At 39.8% G+C, this 21653-nt stretch overlaps 1 protein-coding gene across 5 annotated transcripts in view; it reads left to right on the plus strand.

Annotated features, from left to right (window-relative positions):
* mtmr2 (myotubularin related protein 2) overlaps positions 1-21653 on the plus strand; it is a 114848-nt gene that overhangs the window by 80312 nt on the left and 12883 nt on the right. For 4 of the 5 annotated variants that reach the window (XM_073043301.1, XM_073043302.1, XM_073043305.1 and 1 more), the window contains 5 exons: positions 1049-1237; positions 8285-8470; positions 13096-13302; positions 18381-18473; positions 19504-19617. In XM_073043301.1, coding sequence (XP_072899402.1) covers positions 1049-1237; positions 8285-8470; positions 13096-13302; positions 18381-18473; positions 19504-19617 — 789 coding nt within the window. The remainder of the gene's footprint in view (positions 1-1048; positions 1238-8284; positions 8471-13095; positions 13303-18380; positions 18474-19503; positions 19618-21653) is intronic. The other variant, XM_073043304.1, reaches the window with a different exon arrangement.

The raw sequence follows: 21653 nt of genomic DNA on the forward strand, positions 1-21653 counted from the left end.
GTATGTTACTAAAAAGGGCTTCTACGAGTAGGGATGTTTCTTTGTCTGTTAAATGTTTCTCTTGCCGTTGTTTCGCTTTAGAATGGCTGATACGGTAATTGTATTCATTTGTTAATCAATGGGGAAAGTTATTGTGTTTTGTGAGGCTGGGAACTTGGGGGAGGGGTTGCGCGGGCTTGGGGGTGAAGGGAGTTGGGAGGGAGACGCCGAGGAAGGTGGACGTGCGCTCGGAAGACCACCGGGGAGTCCGAGGTGGAAGACGTGGAAGTCGGAGGCAAGCGACGGGGGTCAAATGGTTCGCTGGTTGAGCTCCAACAAGTGCACGAACTGACTGAACTTTGATAAGTTGGCGCCTTTTGTTTTTTTCTTGTATATATATATATATATATTGTATTGCCTAATACTCTTTTAATTTTAGTAAACTCTTTAAAGTGTATTTCATACCGGTATTTGTTGTGGGTTTGATACTGTTGGCGGGCGCGAGGCATAAACGCGATTCTCACAGCACCTGCGTGTATGGGAGGCGGGGTTGGTGAGTGGCTGGATCTCCTTTTCCCCTAGACATATACCAGCCTTTTGGGTAAGTGTTACATGTGTTCTAAAGGTTTGGATTTGCCTGTACAGTTCAGTGCTTGAATTGTAACTGAAGATTACTGCAATAACTGTAGCAATCAAATAACCTGGCAATTCTTGTCATGATTCCTTGAGCATAAATGGGTATATTAGCAAGATACTAATTTTTCTAACTGCAACACACACAAAATGCTGGAGGAACTCAGAAGGGCAGGCAGCATCTATGGAAAAGAGTCGACGTTCAAGCCAAGACCCTTCATTTTTCTAATTATATAATTTTGTTTTAATTTAAATGTTCTGTTGCAGAAATACATCATAATTCAGTTTTAAAGAATGCAACCATTTTGAACATAGTAATCCTTAAAATAAAAGTACATCCCACAGGTGTTAGGTTAGTTTTGTAAATGGAATTTCTGATAAATAAAGTTATGTTTGAATTTACAATTTTGTGATAGTTTCTTCATGTTCTCTTTAGGTAATATCATGGATACATCCAGAGAGTCAGGCAACAATCACTCGCTGCAGTCAACCTCTGGTTGGTATGAGTGGCAAACGCAGCAAAGATGACGAAAAGTTTCTACAGATTATAATGGACTCCAATGCACAGTCTCATAAGATCTTTATCTTTGATGCTAGGCCCAGTGTTAATGCTGTGGCTAACAAGGTAACATAGATTGTATTAATATTTCCTCACAATGTGCTAGGTTTATGGTCAGTTAGCATCCAGCATTATGGCAAAAACTATGATCCAGCTATGGGGGGGGGGGGTGGAGGGGGAGAGACCGAAACCCACTGATATCTGAGCATTAATCTTCATCTGTTCTCCACCTCTCTTGGTGCCCTTGCCTCCGTGTTAGGATGTCGTTATCCCATGTGGTAGCTCGTGTACATAGGCTACAATGCTTAATAGAAACCCTGTATGCAGGCAACTTCTATTTCACAATATGAAGTTCAGACCTTGAATTCCTGTGATGTTCAAAGTAAATTTATTATCTAAGCATGTATACCTAACCATATGCTACCCTAAGATTCATATTTTGTGAGCATTTACAGGAAAAATAAAATACAATAGAATTTTATGAAAAACTATACATAAAGGTGGATAAGCATCAATGTGTAAATGAAAACAAACTCTGCAGGTAAAAATAATACTGAGAACATGAGTTGTAAAGAGTCCCTGAAGTGAATCCCTAGGTCATAGAATCCATTTAGAGTTCTGGTGAATGAAGTTATTCACATCAGTTCAGGAGTCTGATGCTTGTAGCATAACAATTGTTCTTGAACCTGGTGGTGTGGGACCTAAGGGTCCTGTACCTTTTGCCCAATAATAGTAGCAAAATAAGGGCATGGCCCAGAAGGTGAGATTCTTTTATGATAGATGCTGCTTTCAGCTGGCAGCACTCCATGTAAGTGTACCCAGTGGTGGGAAGGGCTTTGCCTGAATGGACTGGGCTGTATCCACCAGCCTTTTCTGTTGCTGGACGTTGGTATTTCCATACTGGCCACTATGTAACCAGTTAGGATGCTCTCCACTGTGCATCTATTGAAGCAGTGTTAAATGTGATATATATTCCTATACCAGTACATTTTGGCCCAATTAAGCAGCTGCCCCAATGAGCCACAAATTTCAAGGAAGTAGTTAAAAAGGTGTATAAACAAGACAAACTACTATTTAACTGAGTAACAATTTATTTATTTAAATGAAATACAGAACAGATTAGAACACTGCCAATTCTTCTACAGTACTATAAGAATGTGTATTAGTTGCTAATATTTATAGGTGGAGAAATTCATCTGGTGTACGCTGCCGTGTTCTTTTGATTGTAAACAAATACACTCAGTACAGACACCTAGTGTAGATAGTGGACTGCCTTCATACAATGCTATTGATGATTGCATCCACCAAATCTTCACTTCCATTGTAACATTCAGGATGATTGTTGATACTTGCTGAAGTAGTGAAATTATTTCATTTTCACACCTGGCGGTTTCTGGCATCTCCAAGCTTGTATGCTGGAAACGTTTGTGAGCAGAACTGTTCTAACTTAGCTTATTGCTTATTTCTTGGCAACTATCAGTGACAAAAATCACTGCTTTTTGAACACAAACACGTGCAATGACGCAATTTAAAAGCTATTCATTCTAAGCACAGCGTAGTACCCAACAGCCATGCAAGTGCATGCAACCGAAGCTAGTTAGAAACAGTCCCCTATCACAATTAAGCGGTTTAATGTCCCAAATAAACAAAGGGAATCCTGGCTATTTTCTCAATTAGTTTTTGTTCTTTCAGAGTTGTCCTAAATTAAGTGGCTGGTCCCATCAACTGATAGCCTAATTAGCCAGAATTCACTGCACATATTTTTTCTTTTTTTTCATATTTTGCATTATATGAAAGCACAAACATTGGAAGTTTTCCACTAAAATAGCATGGGAACTGATACATATTAACTTTGCCTTCGTGTCTGTGGCACGTTGGGCAGAACATGGCCACCTTATTGAGCAAGGTCCTGGATACATAAGTCTTCTACAGTGGAAAACCAGGTGCAGGATATTGTTTTCATGGAGCAAGTTTTGCTATCAAGAATAAGCTAGTCTGCCAGGTCAATGACATCTGTAGAATTAGAAAATGCATATAACCTAACAGTTCTCTGTAACATGGAACCAATGCTCAATAATCCCTAGCACAGATACACCAACCATGTAAGCTATCCTAACTTTGGGAACAGCTGTAACCTGTATTTCGGAGGGAGACAAAGTGATCATCTGTTAGATGACAGGACCCAACATTCCCTCTTCTCCTTTCTACCATCAAGGAGGATGTACAGGAGTCTGAACACTTACACTCAACTTTTCAGGAAGAGCTTCTTCCTCTCTGGCATCAGATTTCTGAATAGATAATGAACTATCTCACTTTTTTTGCTTTCATTTTGCACAGCTCATTTAATTTTTTATATATATTTCTTATCATAATTTATACTTTTTTATTATGATGTATTGCGCTGAACTGATGCTGCAAAACAGCAAATTTCATGACATGTGCCAGTGATATTAAACCTGACTCTGATTCTGATTATACCATCGTTTGGGTGTGAGAACATCAGCTTGTCCAGTTTATCCATGGACCTGATTGGTATCACCTCGTTTACTCTGTTATCACCATCACTCTGTGGGGTTGGGAGAATATGACCAGTAGAGTGCTGCAAGGATTTTGTTATTCATAGTCGTATTCGCTGATGTGGATGAAAGTGCTAAGCATAATTTATCCACGTTTGCTCCTGTTTGAAAGTTGGGTGGGAATGAGCACTCCAAGGAGGATGCTTTAGGGAAATAGTGAATGGACAAGGATGTAGTTGATGGAATATAATAGGGAAAAATCTAAAGTTGTGTACTTTAATAGAAAAGCAGGTTTCCTTTTAGATATTCAGAAAAGAAAGTTGTTAGCATTCAGAAGGGCCTGGCTGTCTTTGTATACTTCTGAAATATATTGTACGCTAAGCATTTGAGAACTGAAATTTCATTTTGGCTTTTATTGCTCCAATTACATAAGCCCTGTAGTGACCTGTTATGAGGGTAGATGAAGCAGGCTGGGTCTATAGTACTGAGTTCAGAAGAATGAGATGTGATCATTGTAAAGTAAAAAATACTTCCAGTTTGGAAAGGGTGAACATAGGGCTAATGTTTTCCTTGTCTGGAATGGGCAGAACCATGGACCATAGTCTCAAAATAAGAGCTTGTTCTTTCTATACTTTGGTGAGGAGAATTTTATTTACCACCCCCTTCCCAACAGACAGTGAATCTTGAGTATCCTCTACCCATGAGTGTTGGTTGCAGAAGCTCAGTAACTGAGTATATTTGTAACTGATATCAGATATTTGAGTGAACTGAGGGTTTCGAGGATAGTGCAGGAATGAGATATCATTTCAGTCAGGGTTTTTATACAGTGTAGAGTTATCATGAGGATCTGAATGTTCTACATTTCTGTTTCTTGTGTTGTTTTTAGCATGCAGGTAAATATTCAACATTTCAATAAAATAAAAGTTAGTTAAATTTAGAGAGCGAGTTTTAAAGTAAAAATAGACCTGACTTATTTAAATGAAATGCAGAAAATCAGTGGGATAGATGACAGTAAATGGGGGAGTAAACAAGGAAGAAAGGAATGTGAAACTTTAAACAGGAGATCATAAATACGAGAAAGTCTCCAGATGCTGGAAATCCAAAGCAACATACACAAAATGCTGGAGGAACTCAGCAGGTCAGGCAGCATCTATGGAAAGAAATAAACAGTCAATATTTTGGGCTGAGATTCTTCCTGAAATATTGACTTTATTCATTTCCATAGATGCTGCCTGACCTGCTGAGTTTCTTCAGCATTTTTCTGTGCGTTGCTTTAAACAGGAGGCTGCTTTTAAAAGCTAATGGCTAGTTTAGTGGAAGGCAGTAACTTTTATGAGAAGCTAAGAAAAAAGTAAAAGATTTATTTGGTTACAAAAATAGTTCAAAGGAGGAAATTGGGGGAACAAATAAAAACTTAGCAAAATATTCCACAGCTAATTACAGTAGGATGATGGAGACAGAAAAAATTGAAATGGAGTAGCAATGGATGTCAGAAGGGGAGATAAAAGGTACAATATTTTGTGAAGATTCATGACTGGCACTAAAGAAAGTGGTTTTATTGAAATAAATAGAATAAAATTTTTAGAAATAGAATTTAAAAATTTGACAGGATTTCCAAAATATGAATAAATGGTATGGTCATGAATAAAGTAAAGGGAGGTGATTGCACAAAGGCAAGATGGCATAATCCAGGATTTAGGATGGGTGGAAATGCAAATGTTATTGGAAATCATCATGTGAACTAGGATAAGGATTTTCTAATTAATATGTAAGGGAATAGGTACATCAATGTACTTACTGAAGTAGGAAAATGAAGTAGGATTTTCTATCAGTTAGAAGTATAATTATAAAGTAGTGTATTTGAAAAGTTGAGTTGAAGGATAGTGAGTTATTAAGAAAGTTTTGATGATGGTGGGCTGAGATACATTTGAAGAAATCATTATTATGGAGTTCATTACAGGTGTGATGTTTTATATATTTTCAGCTTAGGGAGAAACAAGGCACTGTAATTGCTTGCCTTCAGATGCATCCTAAACAAGTTAGTTGAGCTAAGAACAGAAATGGTTCATTGTATCATACTTAGCTGGATTTGCTATTGTTAAATTGAGATGTAATTAAGATGATTAATTAAGATTATCCCCCCAGCATGAAAAAGAATAAGGAACAAAACTCGCAAACCCCAGAGTGCTTAAGGAAGTAGCCCAAGAAATAGTGGATGCATCAGTGATAATTTTTCAAAACTCCTTAGATTCTGGATTAGTTCCTGAGGATTGGAGGGTGGCTAATGTAACCCCACTTTTTAAAAAAGGAGGGAGAGAGAAACCGGGGGATTATAGACCGGTTAGTCTGACGTCGGTGGTGGGGAAAATGCTAGAGTCAGTTATCAAAGATGTGATAACAGCACATTTGGAAAGAGGTGAAATCAAAGTCCGCATGGATTTGTGAAAGGAAAATCATGTCTGACGAATCTTATAGAATTTTTTGAAGATGTAACTAGTAGAGTGGATAGGGGAGAGCCAGTGGATGTGGTATATTTAGATTTTCAAAAGGCTTTTGACAAGGTGCCACACAGGAGATTAGTGTGCAAACGTAAAGCACACGGTATTGGGGGTATGATATTGATGTGGATAGAGAATTGGTTGGCAGACAGGAAGCAAAGAGTGGGAGTAAACGGGACCTTTTCAGAATGGCAGGTAGTGACTAGTGGGGTACCGCAAGGCTCAGTGCCGGGACCCCAGTTGTTTACAATATATATTAATGATTTAGATGAGGGAATTAAATGCAGCATCTCCAAGTTTGCAGATGACATGAAGCTGGGCGGCGGTGTTAGCTGTGAGGAGGATGCTAAGAGGATGCAGGGTGACATGGATGGGTTAGGTGAGTGGGGAAATTCATGGCAGATGCAATTTAATGTGGATAAATGTGAGGTTATCCACTTTGGTTGCAAGAACAGGAAAACAGATTATTATCTGAACGGTGGCCGATTAGGGAAAGGGGAGATGCAACGAGACCTGGGTGTCATTGTACACCAGTCATTGAAGGTGGGCATGCAGGTACAGCAGGCGGTGAAAAAGGCAAATGGTATGTTGGCATTCATGGCAAAAGGATTTGAGTACAGGAGCAGGGAGGTTCTACTGCAGTTATACGAGGCCTTGGTGAGACCGCACCTAGAATATTGTGTGCAGTTTTGGTCCCCTAATCTGAGGAAAGACATTCTTGCCATAGAGGGAGTACAGAGAAGGTTCACCAGATTGATTCTTGGGATGGCAGGACTTTCATATGAAGAAAGACTGGATCGACTAGGCTTATACTCTCTGGAATTTAGAAGATTGAGGGGGGATCTTATTGAAACGTATAAAATTCTAAAGGGATTGGACAGGCTAGATGCAGGAAGATTGTTTCCAATGTTGGAGAAGTCCAGAGCGAGGGGTTACAGTTTAAGGATAAAGGGGAAGCCTTTTAGGACCGAGATGAGGAAAAACTTCTTCACACAGAGAGTGGTGAATCTGTGGAATTCTCTGCCACAGGAAACAGTTGAGGCCAGTTCATTGGCTATATTTAAGAGGAAGTTAGATATGGCCCTTGTGGCTAAAGGGATCAGGGGGTATGGAGAGAAAGCAGGTACAAGGTTCTGAGTTGGATGATCAGCCATGATCATACTGAATGGTGGTGCAGGCTCGAAGGGCCGAATGGCCTACTCCTGCACCTATTTTCTATGTTTCTATGTAAGATGACAGCAAGTCTGATCAAACTTGGGTTTAATCACTATTTATACCAGTGATACTGTACATCCTTGAGAGGAAGCATGTAATCGGAATTTTTAATAATTCAAGGAAGTTTTTAGAGCAAATTTTGAGTTAATTGGTTTTTCATTTTTCCTTAAGATGTGCTATTTATTTGCAGTGTTGTTCTTCAAAGGTTCAAAGGTTAATTTTATTGTCAAAAGTATGCATGTACAATGCAATTCTGCTATTTGTCTTCTCCAGATAGCCATGAAATACAGGAAGGCCATGGGAATTGTTGAAAGAAAAGACATCAGCCACCCCCCGGCATAATAAAGAATAAGAAACAAAACTCGCAAACCCCAACCACCACCCCACACCTTCCTTCGCCCAAAAAAAACGGCGACAGTTTATTCCTGTAGAAAAAACACACGGTGTATTCACCGAAATAAGTGAACAGTTTTAAAGTTTGCATGAAGGCTCATAGGTATTAAATGCAGTTTAGGTAATAATGATTTTTAGGTGAGATTCCCCATGACCTTTACCTTCTGATGTACCTTCAATTGGTGATAAATGAACTGGGTGTCAACAACAATGCACTTTTCAGACCTGCAGCATTAGGCTTGTAGAGATGGAGCTGCTGAGATCTGTAACAGCAACTCTGAGTTTGCAAACATTTTTCAAAGCACAAAACTTTTAGACTTCAGTTGCTTCATGCATCTCATTGCTTAACAACAGGAAATTACACTGAAATTTAATTTAAAGACATGTATGTTTCTTTCCTTTGAAACTTGAGTCAGTGATATATTAATGTTAACTTACTATCATCAATATTAGAAGTGGAAATGATTTTGCTTGAATCATGTTTTGCACAGGCCAAGGGAGGTGGCTATGAAAGTGAAGATGCCTATCAGAATGCAGAACTGGTCTTCCTTGATATCCACAATATACATGTAATGAGGGAATCCTTACGGAAATTGAAGGAAATTGTTTATCCCAACATTGAAGAATCACATTGGTTGTCTAATTTAGAATCCACACACTGGTTAGAACATATTAAGGTAAGTGTGACTACAATACAATTTTCAGGTTTAGAATGAGAGATACAACTAAATTTTTACCATCTTGTTTGGTGAAAGGTTGATTAATCCCCTTCTGGGTTTTATTCATAAAAAAACGGCATCCAAATAATTTTCCATAAAGAAGTAAACCTTCTTTGTGTGTTCAAACGGGGCTTCAGTGAAGAAAGGTCAAGGCAAAGAACTGATTTGCAGATATTCACAGCCTTTAACTTCCCCAGTGGACTCTTCCCTTTCTCCCATGGTCCTCTTCCGCTAACATCCGTTGTTCTGTCCTGACAGGTGAGCTTAGACCCATGCCATGCTCCTCCTGTGACATGTGGCAACTCAGGGAGGCTGACAACGTCCCTGAAGTCTTCGTGTGCAGGAAGTGTGTCCAGCTGCAGCTCCTGATAGACCGCATGGCGGCACTGGAGCTGCGCATGGACTCACTTTGGAGCATCCGAGATGCTGAGAATGTTGTGGATAGCACAGTTAGTGAGTTGGTCACACCGCAGTTTATGGATCTAAAGAAAGATAGGGAATGGGTGACCAACAGGAAGAGTAGTAGCAGGAAAGTAGTACAGGAGTCTCCTGCAGTAATCTCCCTCCAAAACAGATATACTGCTTTGGAGTCTGTTGGGGGAGATGGCTCATCAGGTGAAGGCAGCAGTAGCCAGGATCATGGCACCGTGGGTGGCTCCGCTGCGCATGAGGGCAAGAAAAAGAGTGGCGGAGCTGTTGTGGGAGGGAATTCCATGGTAAGGGGAATAGACAGGAGCTTCTGTGGCCATAAGTGAGACTCCCGTATGGTGTGTTGCCTCCTGGGTGCAAAGGTCAGAGATGTCTCAGAGAGGCTGCAGGGCATTCTGAAAGAAGAGGGTGAGCAGCCAGCTGTTGTGGTGCATGTCGGTACTAATGATATAGGAAGAAAGCAGGATGAGGTCCTACAAGCCGAATTTAGGGAGCTAGGGGATAAATTAAAGAGTAGGGCCTCAAAAGTAATATCAGGATTATTGCTGGTGCTACGTGCTAGCCAGAGTTGAAATAGCAGGATAGCTAGAATGAATATGTGGCTTGAGCGGTGGTGCAGGAGGGAGGGTTTCAAACTCTTGGGGCAATGGAACCGCTTCTGGGGGAGGTGGGACCAGTACCATCCGGATGGTCTACATCTGGGCAAGGCTGGAATTGATGTCCTAGGGAAATTTTAAACTAATATGGCAGGGGGATGGGAACCCGCACAGAAGAGGGAAGTGATGCAGAGACCAAAGCTAGAGTTAGTGAAGAAAAAAGTATGAGTCGAGTACATAAAAGTAAAAAACAAAAATTGCATAGATCACTAGATTCTAAAAGGATAATGAGTATAAGGGTACTTTATCTAAATGCCCATAGTATTAGAAACAAGGTTAGCAAACTTGTGGCACATATCAGTACCAAGGCATATGATTTAGTGGCCATTACAGAAACTTGGTTGCAAGGTGGTGATGACTGGGAATTAAATATTCCAAGGGCATCAGGTAAAATGGAGAGATAGGCAGGAAGGCAGAGGAGGTGGAATGGCGCTCTTGATTAGGGATGAGATCTGGGCGATTGTGAGAGACGATATAAGATCTATGGAGCAGAATGTTGGGTCCATCTGAGTAGAGATTAAGAATAGTAAAGGGAAAAAATATTGTAGTGGCAGAGGCGATTAACCAAGAAATAACTGAGGCTTGTAAGAATGGAATGGCAGTTGTCATGGGGGATTTTAACTTCCACATAGATTGGGTGAATCAGGTTGGTCAAGGAGGTCTTGAGGAGGACTTCATAGAATGCATCCATGATGGCTTTTTTGAGCAGCATGTTAATGAACTTACAAGGGAAAATGCTTAGATATCTAGTCTTGTGCAATGAGACAGGTAAGACTGACGATCTTGTAGTCAGGGATCCTCTTGGAAAGAGTGATCATAGTATAATTGAATTTCGCATACAGATACAGGATGAAATAGTTAGATCTAAAACTAGTGTATTATACTTGAACAAAGGATACTACAACAGGATGAGGGAGGAGCTGGCTAATGTGGTTTGGGAACACAGGCTATTTGGTAGGACAGTTGAGGAACAGTGGAATACTTTCAAAGAGATTTTTCACAGTGCTCAGTGCTCAACAAAAGTATATTCCAGTCAAAAGTAAGGGCAGTAAGTGTGGGGAGAGCCTGCCTTGGATAACTAAGGAAATAAAAGATAGTATCAAATTAAAATCTGATGTGTACAAAGTCTCAAAGAGTAGTGGGAGACTACTTTAAAACTTTAAAAAGCAGCAAAGAACAACTAAACAAATAAGGAAATGGAAGATGGAGTATGAAAGTAAATTGTCACAAAATATAAAAACAGATAGCAAAAGTTTTTATAAATATATAATGTGGAAGAGGGTGGCTAAAGTCAACATAGGTCCCTTGGAAGACAAGAAGGGGAAATTGACATTGGGTGATAAGGAAATGGCCGAGGCATTGAATGACTATTTTGTGTCCACATCTAATATGCCAAAGAATAATGTTATGGACGAAATGGGAGGTGAAGACTTCGATAAAATCACTGTCACTAAAGAGATAGTGAGGAGCAAACTAGAGGGCCTAAAGGTAGATAAATCCCCTGCTCCTGATGGGATGCATCCCAGGGTGCCGAGGGAACTAGCAGAAGTTATAGTAGATGCGTTGGTAATCATTTACCAAAATTCTCTGGACTCTGGGCAGGTCCTGGCGGATTGGAAGACAGCAAATGTCACGCTACTTTTAAAAAAAGGATGTAATCAAAAGTCGGGCAACTATATATATAGCTTAACATCTGTAGTTGGGAAAATGATTGAAGCTGTCATTAAGGAAGGAATAGCGAAACATTTGGAAAGGAGTGGTTCCATTAGACAGATGCAGCATGGATTCAGAAAGGGCAGGTCCTGTTTGACAAACTTACTGGAGTTCTTTGAGGACATAATCAATGCAGTGGATAGGTATATGGACAGGAAAGGAATGGAAAGTTATGGGCTGAGTGTGGGTCAGTGGGATTAGGTGAGAGTAAGTGTTCGGCATGGACTAGAAGGGCCGAGATGGCCTGTTTCTGTGCTGTAATTGTTGTATGGTTATATGATAGAGGGGAACAGGTGCATATCGTATACTTGGATTTCCAGAAGGCGTTCAATAAGGTGCCGCACAAGAAATTTATAAATAAGGTACAGATGTATGGAGTCGGAGAAAGTGTATTGACATGGATAGTGGATTGGTTAACCAATAGAAGACAAAGAGTTGGTATAAATGGGTGTTTCTCTGATTGGCAGTCAGCAGTGAGTGGGGTGCCACAGGGGTCAGTGCTGGGCCCGCAGCTGTTTACCATTTACATTGATGATTTGGAAAGGGGTTCTGGGTGTAGTGTAGCAAAATTTGCTGATGACACTAAACTGAGTGGAAAAGCAAATTGTACAGAGGATGTGGAGAGTCTGCAGAGGGATACAGATAGGTTAAGTGAGTGGGCCAAGTTCTGGCAGATGGAATACAATGCTGGTAAATGCGAGATCATCCGCTTTGGAAGGAATAATAGAAGAGCAGATTATTATTTAAATGGTGAAAGATTGCAGCATGCTGTTGTGCAGAGGGACTTGGGAGTGCTTGTGCATGAATCGCAAAAAGTTGGCTTGCAGGTGCAACAGGTTATTAAAAAGGTAAACGGAATGTTGGCCTTCATTACTGGAGGGATTGAATTCAAGAGCAGGGAGGACATGCTGCAACTATACAGGGTACTGGTGAGGCTGCACCTGGAGTACTGTGTGCAGTTCTGGTCACCATACTTGAGGAAGGAAATACTGGCTTTGGGGGCAGTGCAGAGGAGGTTCACCAGGTTGATTCCAGAGATGAAGGGGTTAATTTATGAGGAGAGATTGAGTTGCCTGGGACTATACTCTCTGGAATTCAGAAGAATGAGAGGGGATCTTATAGAGACATACAAAATTTTGAAAGAGATAGATAAGATAGAAGTAGGAAAGTTGTTTCCATTGGTAGGTGAGATTAGAACAAGGGGACATTGCCTCAAGATTCAAGGGAGAAGATTTAGGACGGAGATGAGAAACTGTTTTTCCCAGAGAGTGGTGAATCTGTGGAATTCTCTGCCCAGGGAAGCTGTAGAGGCTTCTTCACTAATTAAGATACAATTCGATAGATTTTTACATAATAGAGGAATTAAGCGTTATGGGAAAAGGCAGGTAGATGGAGCTGAGTTTACGGACAGATCAGCCATGATCTTATTGAATGGCAGGGCAGGCTCGATGGGCCAGATGGCCGACTCCTGCTCCTATTTCTTATGTTCTTATCATATTAAGATAGAATGCAGACATGCAGTGCCTCTGTAAATCGATTAAATAACTTTATCTGCATTATTATCTCCTCTATGTCTGCCTCACAAGTCATTGCAATGAAGAGTACTGAAACTGTTGGAAATTGATTAATGTTATGCATCTGCTGAAGAGTTTATTTGGGATTATTACATAGATTGGAATGTATTACTTGCAAGTATTAGGTTGACTCTTAAGTAATCTGCATAAGATTTTTTCATTATTCAAGTAGCAATTTACAGATTTAAGGAAACACTTGTTACTCTTGTAGCTAATTCTTGCTGGTGCTTTGAGGATCGCTGACAAAGTTGAATCTGGAAAGACATCTGTTGTGGTGCATTGCAGTGATGGCTGGGACCGAACAGCTCAGTTGACATCTCTGGCTATGATTATGTTGGACAGCTATTACCGTTCAATTAGAGGCTTTGAAGTTCTTGTTGAAAAAGAATGGCTTGGCTTTGGCCATAGATTTCAACTTGTGAGTATTCATGCATTATGAAATAACTTGATGCAACATTCATTTTACCCTACCAGAAACACACGAAGCAATTACACAAAAATATCCATTTAGTTCATTGAGATTTTGAATGAAGATTTACACTCCATTTGGAGGAATTATCTACATTTTAAAAGCTTCTTTCAGGAGTTGGGTTCTTTCTGTGCACCTGTTTTAAGTGTTTTAGTTGACATCATGCTACAGTGTATCATCCAACTGTTTACAGTAAAATATTCTGGATATTTGTTGTAGTGTATGGTCCTAGTTTTAAGTGCTAGTGTTCCAGTGTTAGTGAGTCATCCTGACTGGAAACAGATTACTCAACCCAACCACTTGTCACGTATAATACTTTGGATGCTGTTGGAGGGATTGACGTAACAGAGGAAAGTCACAGTGGTCAGATCTCTGGCACTGAGTCTGCTTCTGTGACTCAGAAGGGAAGTGGGAGAAGAAGAGGTACGCTGCGGTGTTAGGGGAACGGGCAGGAGGTTCTGTGGGCCAGAACGAGATACCTGGAGGAGAAAATGAATCAATCAGGGAACACAAATCTAGAAAGTACAGAGAGGGTCCAAGCACGTGTTAGGTGTTAGGCACAATCCGATACATTGGGAGCAAAGTAGGAATAGTAGTGTAAATAGTAGCTTGCTTTTAAAAAGTTAAATAAGTACAATAACTTAATATTCATTAGTTCTTCCCTTCTAAAAGTATAATAATGTAGCATCTGCAGTGTCAGACTTCTCTTATGTTCAGATTCACAGAAACTTGCTCCTCTGGTGTGTTCATATGTGAGAAATGTCAGCTAATCCAACACCTCGGGAACAAGGTGGCTGAACTTGAGGAGGAGGTAGCTGACCTGTGATATTGTAGAGGATTAGCAGATATCCTTTAGGGAGATAGTGTGCACCCCAGGAGAGCTTTGGATTGAGACTCCAGACAAGAAAGAGAGAGACAAATGAGTGACTGGGAAGGAAGTTCAAGGTAAGAGGTGCACACTGTCCTGGGGCATCAACTCCAGAGTTGGAAGTGTCCAATCATTTTGAACATCTAGCAATGCTCGACAACGACCATGAATCCTCTGAGGTGGTAGTCAGGACAGAAAAGCCCCACAGGGCCCTCTCTAATCCTCTCTAACACACAGAGCCCCACAGGACCCTCTCTAATCCTAAGCCTAAGCACCATAAAGTGAGAGTAGGGGTCTCAATTATTGGGGGGGGGGGGGTTTGAGAATCAAGTGTGTACTGGCAAGGAGTCTTGTACTGTGTGTTGCCTACATCAGGTTTATGTTACAGACCCCCTAATGCTGAGAGTGATTTTAATGAACAACTGTATCAGAATATTAGAAAAGCAAGCTCTCAGGTTGATGTTATAGTTGTGGGTGACTTTAATTTCCCAGAATATTGAGTGGGAGAACCCAGTGACTAATGGATTACAGAAAAGTGAATTCATTGAGTTATTAACTGATTGTTTTTTTTGACCCAGTATGTTAATACACCAACAAGAGGGGAGGTCTGTATAGATTTGATATTCTGTAACAATCAGGTTAGAATTTTGAGCACAGAAGTTGTTGATCCTGTAAGAACAAGTGATCATAATATTGTTAGTCTCGAAGTGTTTCAGAGACTATATCAGTAAAAACCAAAGCCATTAAATTGAATTTCAGAAAGGCAAAGTTTGTGTGGCTGTAGCAAACACTTCGGAAGGTAAACTGGAAGGAAATGCTTGACATTGAGTCAGTTGAAGAACAATGGGGTCAATTTAAAGAGGTAATACACACAGTGCCGGAAATGTTCATTCCCAAGGTCAGGAGAAGCAATATAAACAATAGCAATATGCCAGTAAGTGTAGAGGGAAATAAGGTTGTTTTAAGTGACTTACAGATCTTAGAAAGTGAATTCTATGAAGAGGCAATTAAACTTTATAACAATAGAGTGGTTGATTTAATTTACGTGGACTTTCAGAAGGCTTTTGACAAGGTACCCCATGAGAGGTTAGTAATCAAATTATAGGAGGCAAGGTAACTCATGTGAATGGGTGCTGAATTAGCTCAAAAACAGAAAACAGAGGATCATTTTCACACCTAGAAGATGGTAAAAGTGGGATTCCGCAGGAATCTGTTTTTGGGCTGCTGCTGTTTTTAATTTATGTTAATGATTTGGATAAGCACATAACAGATAAACTAGTAAAGTTTGCCGATGACAAAAACTAGGGGGATGATCTGATAACATTCAGGCAACAGAGTCAATACAATTAGATCTAAACAAAATCCGGAGGTGGGCAGATAAATAGCAGATGAAATTTAATATGTAAATGTAAAATATTACATATAGGAAGTAGAAATATTAGATATAAGTATACAAGGGAAGTGGGGGGGTCTTGAGTTAGAAAGTGCGCTGTATGAGAAGGATTTGGGTGTCCTGGTAGACTCATCACTATCACAATACACAGAAACGATTAGGAAGGCTAATTGAATGTTGGGTTATTAAATACACTCAATGGAGTTCAAGTCAAGAGACGTTCTCCTTGAGCTGCATAATGCATTTGTGAGGCCACACCTTGAATACTGTATACAATTTTGATCTCCGTATTGTGTGAGGGATGTGAAGGCACTGGAGAAAGTCCAGAAACAGATGACTAGACTCATTCCTAGGTCTGCAGGAAATGATGTATGAAGGAAGATTGAAAGATTTTTTTTTTAGCCTAAGTCAATGTAGAATGAGAGGAGACATGATAGAAGTGTTGAAAATCATTAAGGGTATAAGTAAAGTGGCTGCCAGCTGCTACTTCAACATTAATCCATCATCAAGGATACAAGACCATAAGGTGGAAACTGGTTAAGGAAGTTTTAAGACTAACATCAGGAAGCATTTCTTTACACAATGAGTTGGGTAGTTGAGAGTAGTACCTTAGAGACTTTCAAACACTCTGTGAATAGGAATTCGACAAGCTTTGCTGGACCAAATCACCTGTTCTTGTTAAAAACTTTCTGATCTTCTAATGTATGTTGCCTCCCGGGTGCTAAGGCCCGGGACATCGCAGATCAATCCTCAGCATTCACGAGTGGGAGGGTGAACAGCCTGAGGTCGTGGTCCATGTAGGTACCAATGATGTGGGTAGGACGAATGACAAGGTTCTGTTTTGGGAGTTGAGAGAGTTTGGTGATAAGTTAAAGGGCAGGTCTTTGCGGGTTGTGATGCTAGTGAGGTCAGGCCTGCTGCCTGTAAGTTCTCCCTGTGACCATGTAGGTTTCTTCTGGGTGCTTCAGTTTCCTCTTGGTCCAAAGGTATACTGGTTGGTAGGTTAATTGGTCATTGTAAATTGTCCTGTGATTAGGCTCCGATTAAATCGGGAGTTGCTGGGTGGCGTGGCTCGAAGGGCTGGAAAGGCCTATTCCGCACTATATCTCAATCAATAAATAAACAAATAAACGAAAGCTTATACGTGGCTAAGGAGTTGGTGTAGGGGGGAGGGCATAATATTTTTGGATCATTAGGCTGTCTTCCAGGGAAGGTGGGACCTGGACAGAAGGGATGGTTTGCATGTGAACTGGAGGGGCACTAATATTCCAGTGGCAAGTTTGTTAATGCTGTATGGTGGGGTTTAAACTAGAGTTGCAGGGGGATGGGAACCAGAGCACCAGAATAGTTCGTGGAGTGATTGTGGAGTCAGATGTTGGTAAAATCTCAGACAGAGTCAGGAATCAAAACTGGATGAAACTGAGAAATAAGAAAGGTATGACCATGTTAATGGGGCTATATTACAAACCACCCAACAGACCTGGGGATTTAGAGGACGAAATTTGTAAAGAGATCACACACTGTTGAAACATGAGGTTGTGATAGTGGGTAATTTTAACTTTCCACATATTGACTGGGAATTCAATACTGTAAAAGGGCTAGATGGGATAGAGTTTGTCAAATGTGTTGAGGAAAGTTTCCTTCATCATTAAGTAGAAGTCCCAACAAAAGAGCATGCCATACTGGATCTGCATTAGGGAATGAGACAGGGCAGGTGACAGAAGTTTGTGTAGGGGAACACTTTGCATCCAGTGACCACAATGCTATTAACTGGTCACCTCAGTACAGTAAGGATGTGGATACTATAGAAAGAATGCAGAGGAGATTTACGATGATGTTGCCTGGATTGGAGAGCGTGCCTTATGAGAGTAGGTTGAGTGAAATTGGCCTTTTCTCCTTGGACAGATGGAGGATGAGAGGTGACCTGATAGAGGTATATAAGATGATGAGAGGCATTGATTGTGTGGATAGCCAGAGGCTATTTCTCAGGGCTGAAATAGCTAACACGAGGTGACATAGTTTTAAGGTGCTTGGAAGTAGGTACAGAGGGGATGTCTGGGGTAGGTTTTCACACAGAGAGCGGTGGGTGCGTGGAATGCCTGTTGGCAATCATGGTGGGGTCAAATACAACAGGGTCTTTTAAGACACTCTTAGCTAGGTACTTGGAGATTAGAAAAACTTAAGTGTTATGCGGTAGGGTAATTCTAGACAGCTTCCAGTTTAGGTTACAAGGTCAGCACAACATTGTGGGCCGAAGGGCCTGTAATGTGCTGTAGATTTCGATGGTCTATTAATTTCAAAATGAATAAGCAAAAAGACCAGTCTGGTCCATGAGTTGAAATTCTAAATTGGAGAAAAGCCAGTTTTGATGGTATCAGAAATAATCTAGCAAGTGTGGATCGGGACAGGTTGTTTTTCTGGTAAAGGTGTAATTGGAAAGTGTGCATCTTTGGAATGTGGGAGGAAACTGGAGCACTTGGAGGAAACCCATGCACTCACGAAGAGAACATATTAGCTGCTTTCATACAGCGGCAGAATTGAACTCATGTCACTGTTACTGTAATAGTATTACTCTTAACAGCTACGCTACTGTGACATCCCCATTATGGAGCAGCTACAACCAGTTTCTCTGCTGATTTTTCTATTTGTAGCATACTTGGTGTATTTTTTTTAAAAAATGTTCCACCCCCCTTTTGCCATGACTTAAATTGTGTTCTTGTTTGTTTCTGGAAAAGTAAACTCTCAATGTGGAACAATTTTTTTCAGCGGGTTGGACATGGTGATAAGAACCATACAGATGCAGACAGGTCACCTGTCTTCTTGCAGTTTATTGACTGTGTGTGGCAGATGACAAGACAGGTAATACCTTTCCATTCTTCAAACGTTTTCCCCATATTTTCTGTCACTGTACCATGAAAATTTGGCACTTGTATTACTAATGCATTTATTTGGTTTCCTTTTTTTGATATATAATTATATTTTCAGTGGCTACTTTATTAAGTATACCTGGACACCTGCTCATTAATTCAGGTATCTCATCATTGTGGATTGGCATGATGGTTGGCACAGACATGATGGGCTGAATGGCCTGTCCCAATACTATACAGTTCTATGTTTTGAGTGGCAAGTGATGTCATTAAACAGAACAAAATTTACAAATCATGAAACCATCCCTGCTCAGTGTGTAAAGCAAAACTGATGTACCACACCCTCCTTATTCTATAAAATAATCTCATTAACAATCCAGATTGTGTTTCTGTGTGGGTGCAGTGGGCAAGATGGTTCCTGTTCTAAACTCTTAAGCTTGATAAGTGTCCTTCATAGCTCAGCAGCTAGTAATTCTATTTCATGTTTCAAATTTGGCTAAGGCAAATCCAAGAATAGATCAAGTTGTTACAAAAATTAACCAAACTGCTCTTCTCAGCACAGGCAGCACAATAAGTCTATGTGACAAGTGCAGATGAAGTTCAGAACAGGTGTTTCCTTATCCAGTTAGTAATTGGATAAAAGTTCCTAAAAGATGGCAAAGTACTGTAAAAGTTAGGAGTCAAATGTTTGCAAAACATTTACTTCAGCCTTTTCACGTGTAAATTGTAGTTGTTTGTGCTTACAATCCATGATGTGTTTATTTAAGAGACAAATAAAATGGGAAAATTAAAATTAAAATTGAAACTTGAAATGAAATCCTATAAATATTAAGTTTCTTAATTTGAACTTGATTTATTTTATTTTGTGTGATTTAAATTGGCTAGCTCAGTAATATGAGATATATTGGAATTGCTGAGCTTCAGTTTAGTGCATATCCAATCAATTTGTTCAGTTTTTAGTACAGGTTTTTAAAAATATTAGTTAATTTAAATTGGATGTCTACTAACTTTTATTTCTTTAGTTCCCAACAGCCTTTGAGTTTAATGAGTTCTTCCTCGTAACAATCCTTGATCATTTGTATAGCTGTTTGTTTGGAACATTCCTTTCAAACAGTGAACAGCAAAGAGTAAAGGAGGTGAGTCTGACTGGTTCTAGATGTTAATTTGGCTTTCATTATTGTGGTCCAGGGTTTGTTGACCTTTATAATAATGTGATGAACTGAGACATAAAGACCTGTATAATATAAATGAAAATGACTTGTAAAATGTATTAAACATATTAGCTTTTTTAAATAAACACAGGATAGGTTTCATTTATATAACAGATTTCATTCTCTAGCAGTTTTTATGGTGCATATATTGCAAAAGTAGCTTTTCCATTTACAGTAAAAGAACAATGCGAAAGTGCATTTAAACAGAAGTTCCAGTCATTTTTGTTTACTGTACCTCATTTCAAGAGCCCTTCTTCTCTGCGTTCCTCTCCTCATTCTCCAAAGCTATAAACATGGAATAAAATGTATTTTTTATAATTGTGCCTCCTCTTCCCTTCCATTTTAAAAAGATGGCACTAAATCATTTGTTGATATCTTCTCACTCACCCAACCCTACACTGCAGTTTAAAGTAAGGAATTGTCCATTTTTATCTGGGCACTTCATTCATTTAATTACAAACTCGCATTATGAATTACACAAGCAAAATTAAGAGCCTTCAAATTCTGGAAATGCCCTTTCAGGTGGCATACGCAATAGTTCTGATTCACTAAGTTGTTTTTCCTCTATAACTCCATTTGCATCATTTACATCTTTAAATCAGAATATTCCAGAGCTTTTTAGTATACTTCAGAAAGAGTGAAATGCTGCCCTGTTAGAGGTTCTTTTTCAGACACATCTCTTTCTATACTGTCACGTATATGGAGGTATGGCATTATTACAAAGAAGAGCAGGAGAGTTAGCATTTTTGTTGCATTACTGGTAAAGAAATTAGTTATCTGATTATTACTCCATTGCTGTATGTGACAGTATGCTGTATATAAATTAACTTCCAAGTTTCTTACATTTGGCAGTGATTACACAACTTTTATTAGATAGACAGTTTTAAAATTTTGAGCTGGTCAGCATAAAAAATATTGTACCCTATTGTAATGAATGAAGTCATTTTATGATCTGTATACATCATCAATAATGGATATCACTAGCAGAACAGGCAGAAAGTGATAGGTGTCTTTGAGGAAATACTGTTGATAACCAACTTGCCCTTTGCAAACTTGTATAAACAACATTTTTATGATTGAAGACCAGACTCTTTCCATACACTCTTTTTCAGTGTTAATGTGAGTGATGTAGATCTGAATTAGGTTTAATATCACTGGCATATGTCATGAAAATTGTTGTTTTGTAGCAGCAGTACAGTACAATATATAATTTTTAAAAACTAATTACAATAAGAAACATATATAATATAACTTAAATAAGTAATGCAAAAGAAAACAAAACAGAAATAGTAGGTGGTGTACATGGGTTCACTGTCCGTTCAGAAACCTGATTGCGGAGAAGAAGAAGCTGTTCCTGAGAGATTGAGTGTGTGCCTTCAGGCTCCTGTACCACCACCTTGATGGTAGCAATGAGAAGAGGGCAGTTCTTGGGTGATGGGGGTCCTTTGTAATTCATGCCGCCTTTTTGAGGCATCACCATTTGAAGGTGTCCTTGATGGTGAGGAGGCTAGGACCCATGATGGAGCTAGCTGAGTTTCCAACTTTTTGCAGTTTTTTCCAATCCTGTGCAGTGGCCCCTCCATACCATGCGCTGATATAATCAGTTAGAATCCTCTCTACAGTACATCTGTAGAAATTTGGTGGCATATCAAATCACCTCAAACTTCTAATGAAATATAGCTGCTGTGTGCCATCTTTGTAATTGCATCAGTGTGTTGGGCCCAGTTGTTGACACCAAGGAACTTAAAACTGCTCTTCCTTTCCACTGCTGATCCCTCGATGAGGACTGATGTGTGTTCCCTTGGCTTCTCCTTCCTGAAGTCCACAATCTATTCCTTGGTCTTACTGAAGTTGAGTGCAAAGTTGTTGTTGTGACACTACTCAATCAGCTGATTAATCTCACTCCAATTCGCCTCCTCGTCACCATCTGAAATCCTGCCAACAATAGTTGTGTCATCGGC

Source organism: Hemitrygon akajei, chromosome 4 (genome assembly GCF_048418815.1).
Source record: "Hemitrygon akajei chromosome 4, sHemAka1.3, whole genome shotgun sequence".
Classification (NCBI taxonomy): Eukaryota; Metazoa; Chordata; class Chondrichthyes; order Myliobatiformes; family Dasyatidae; genus Hemitrygon; species Hemitrygon akajei.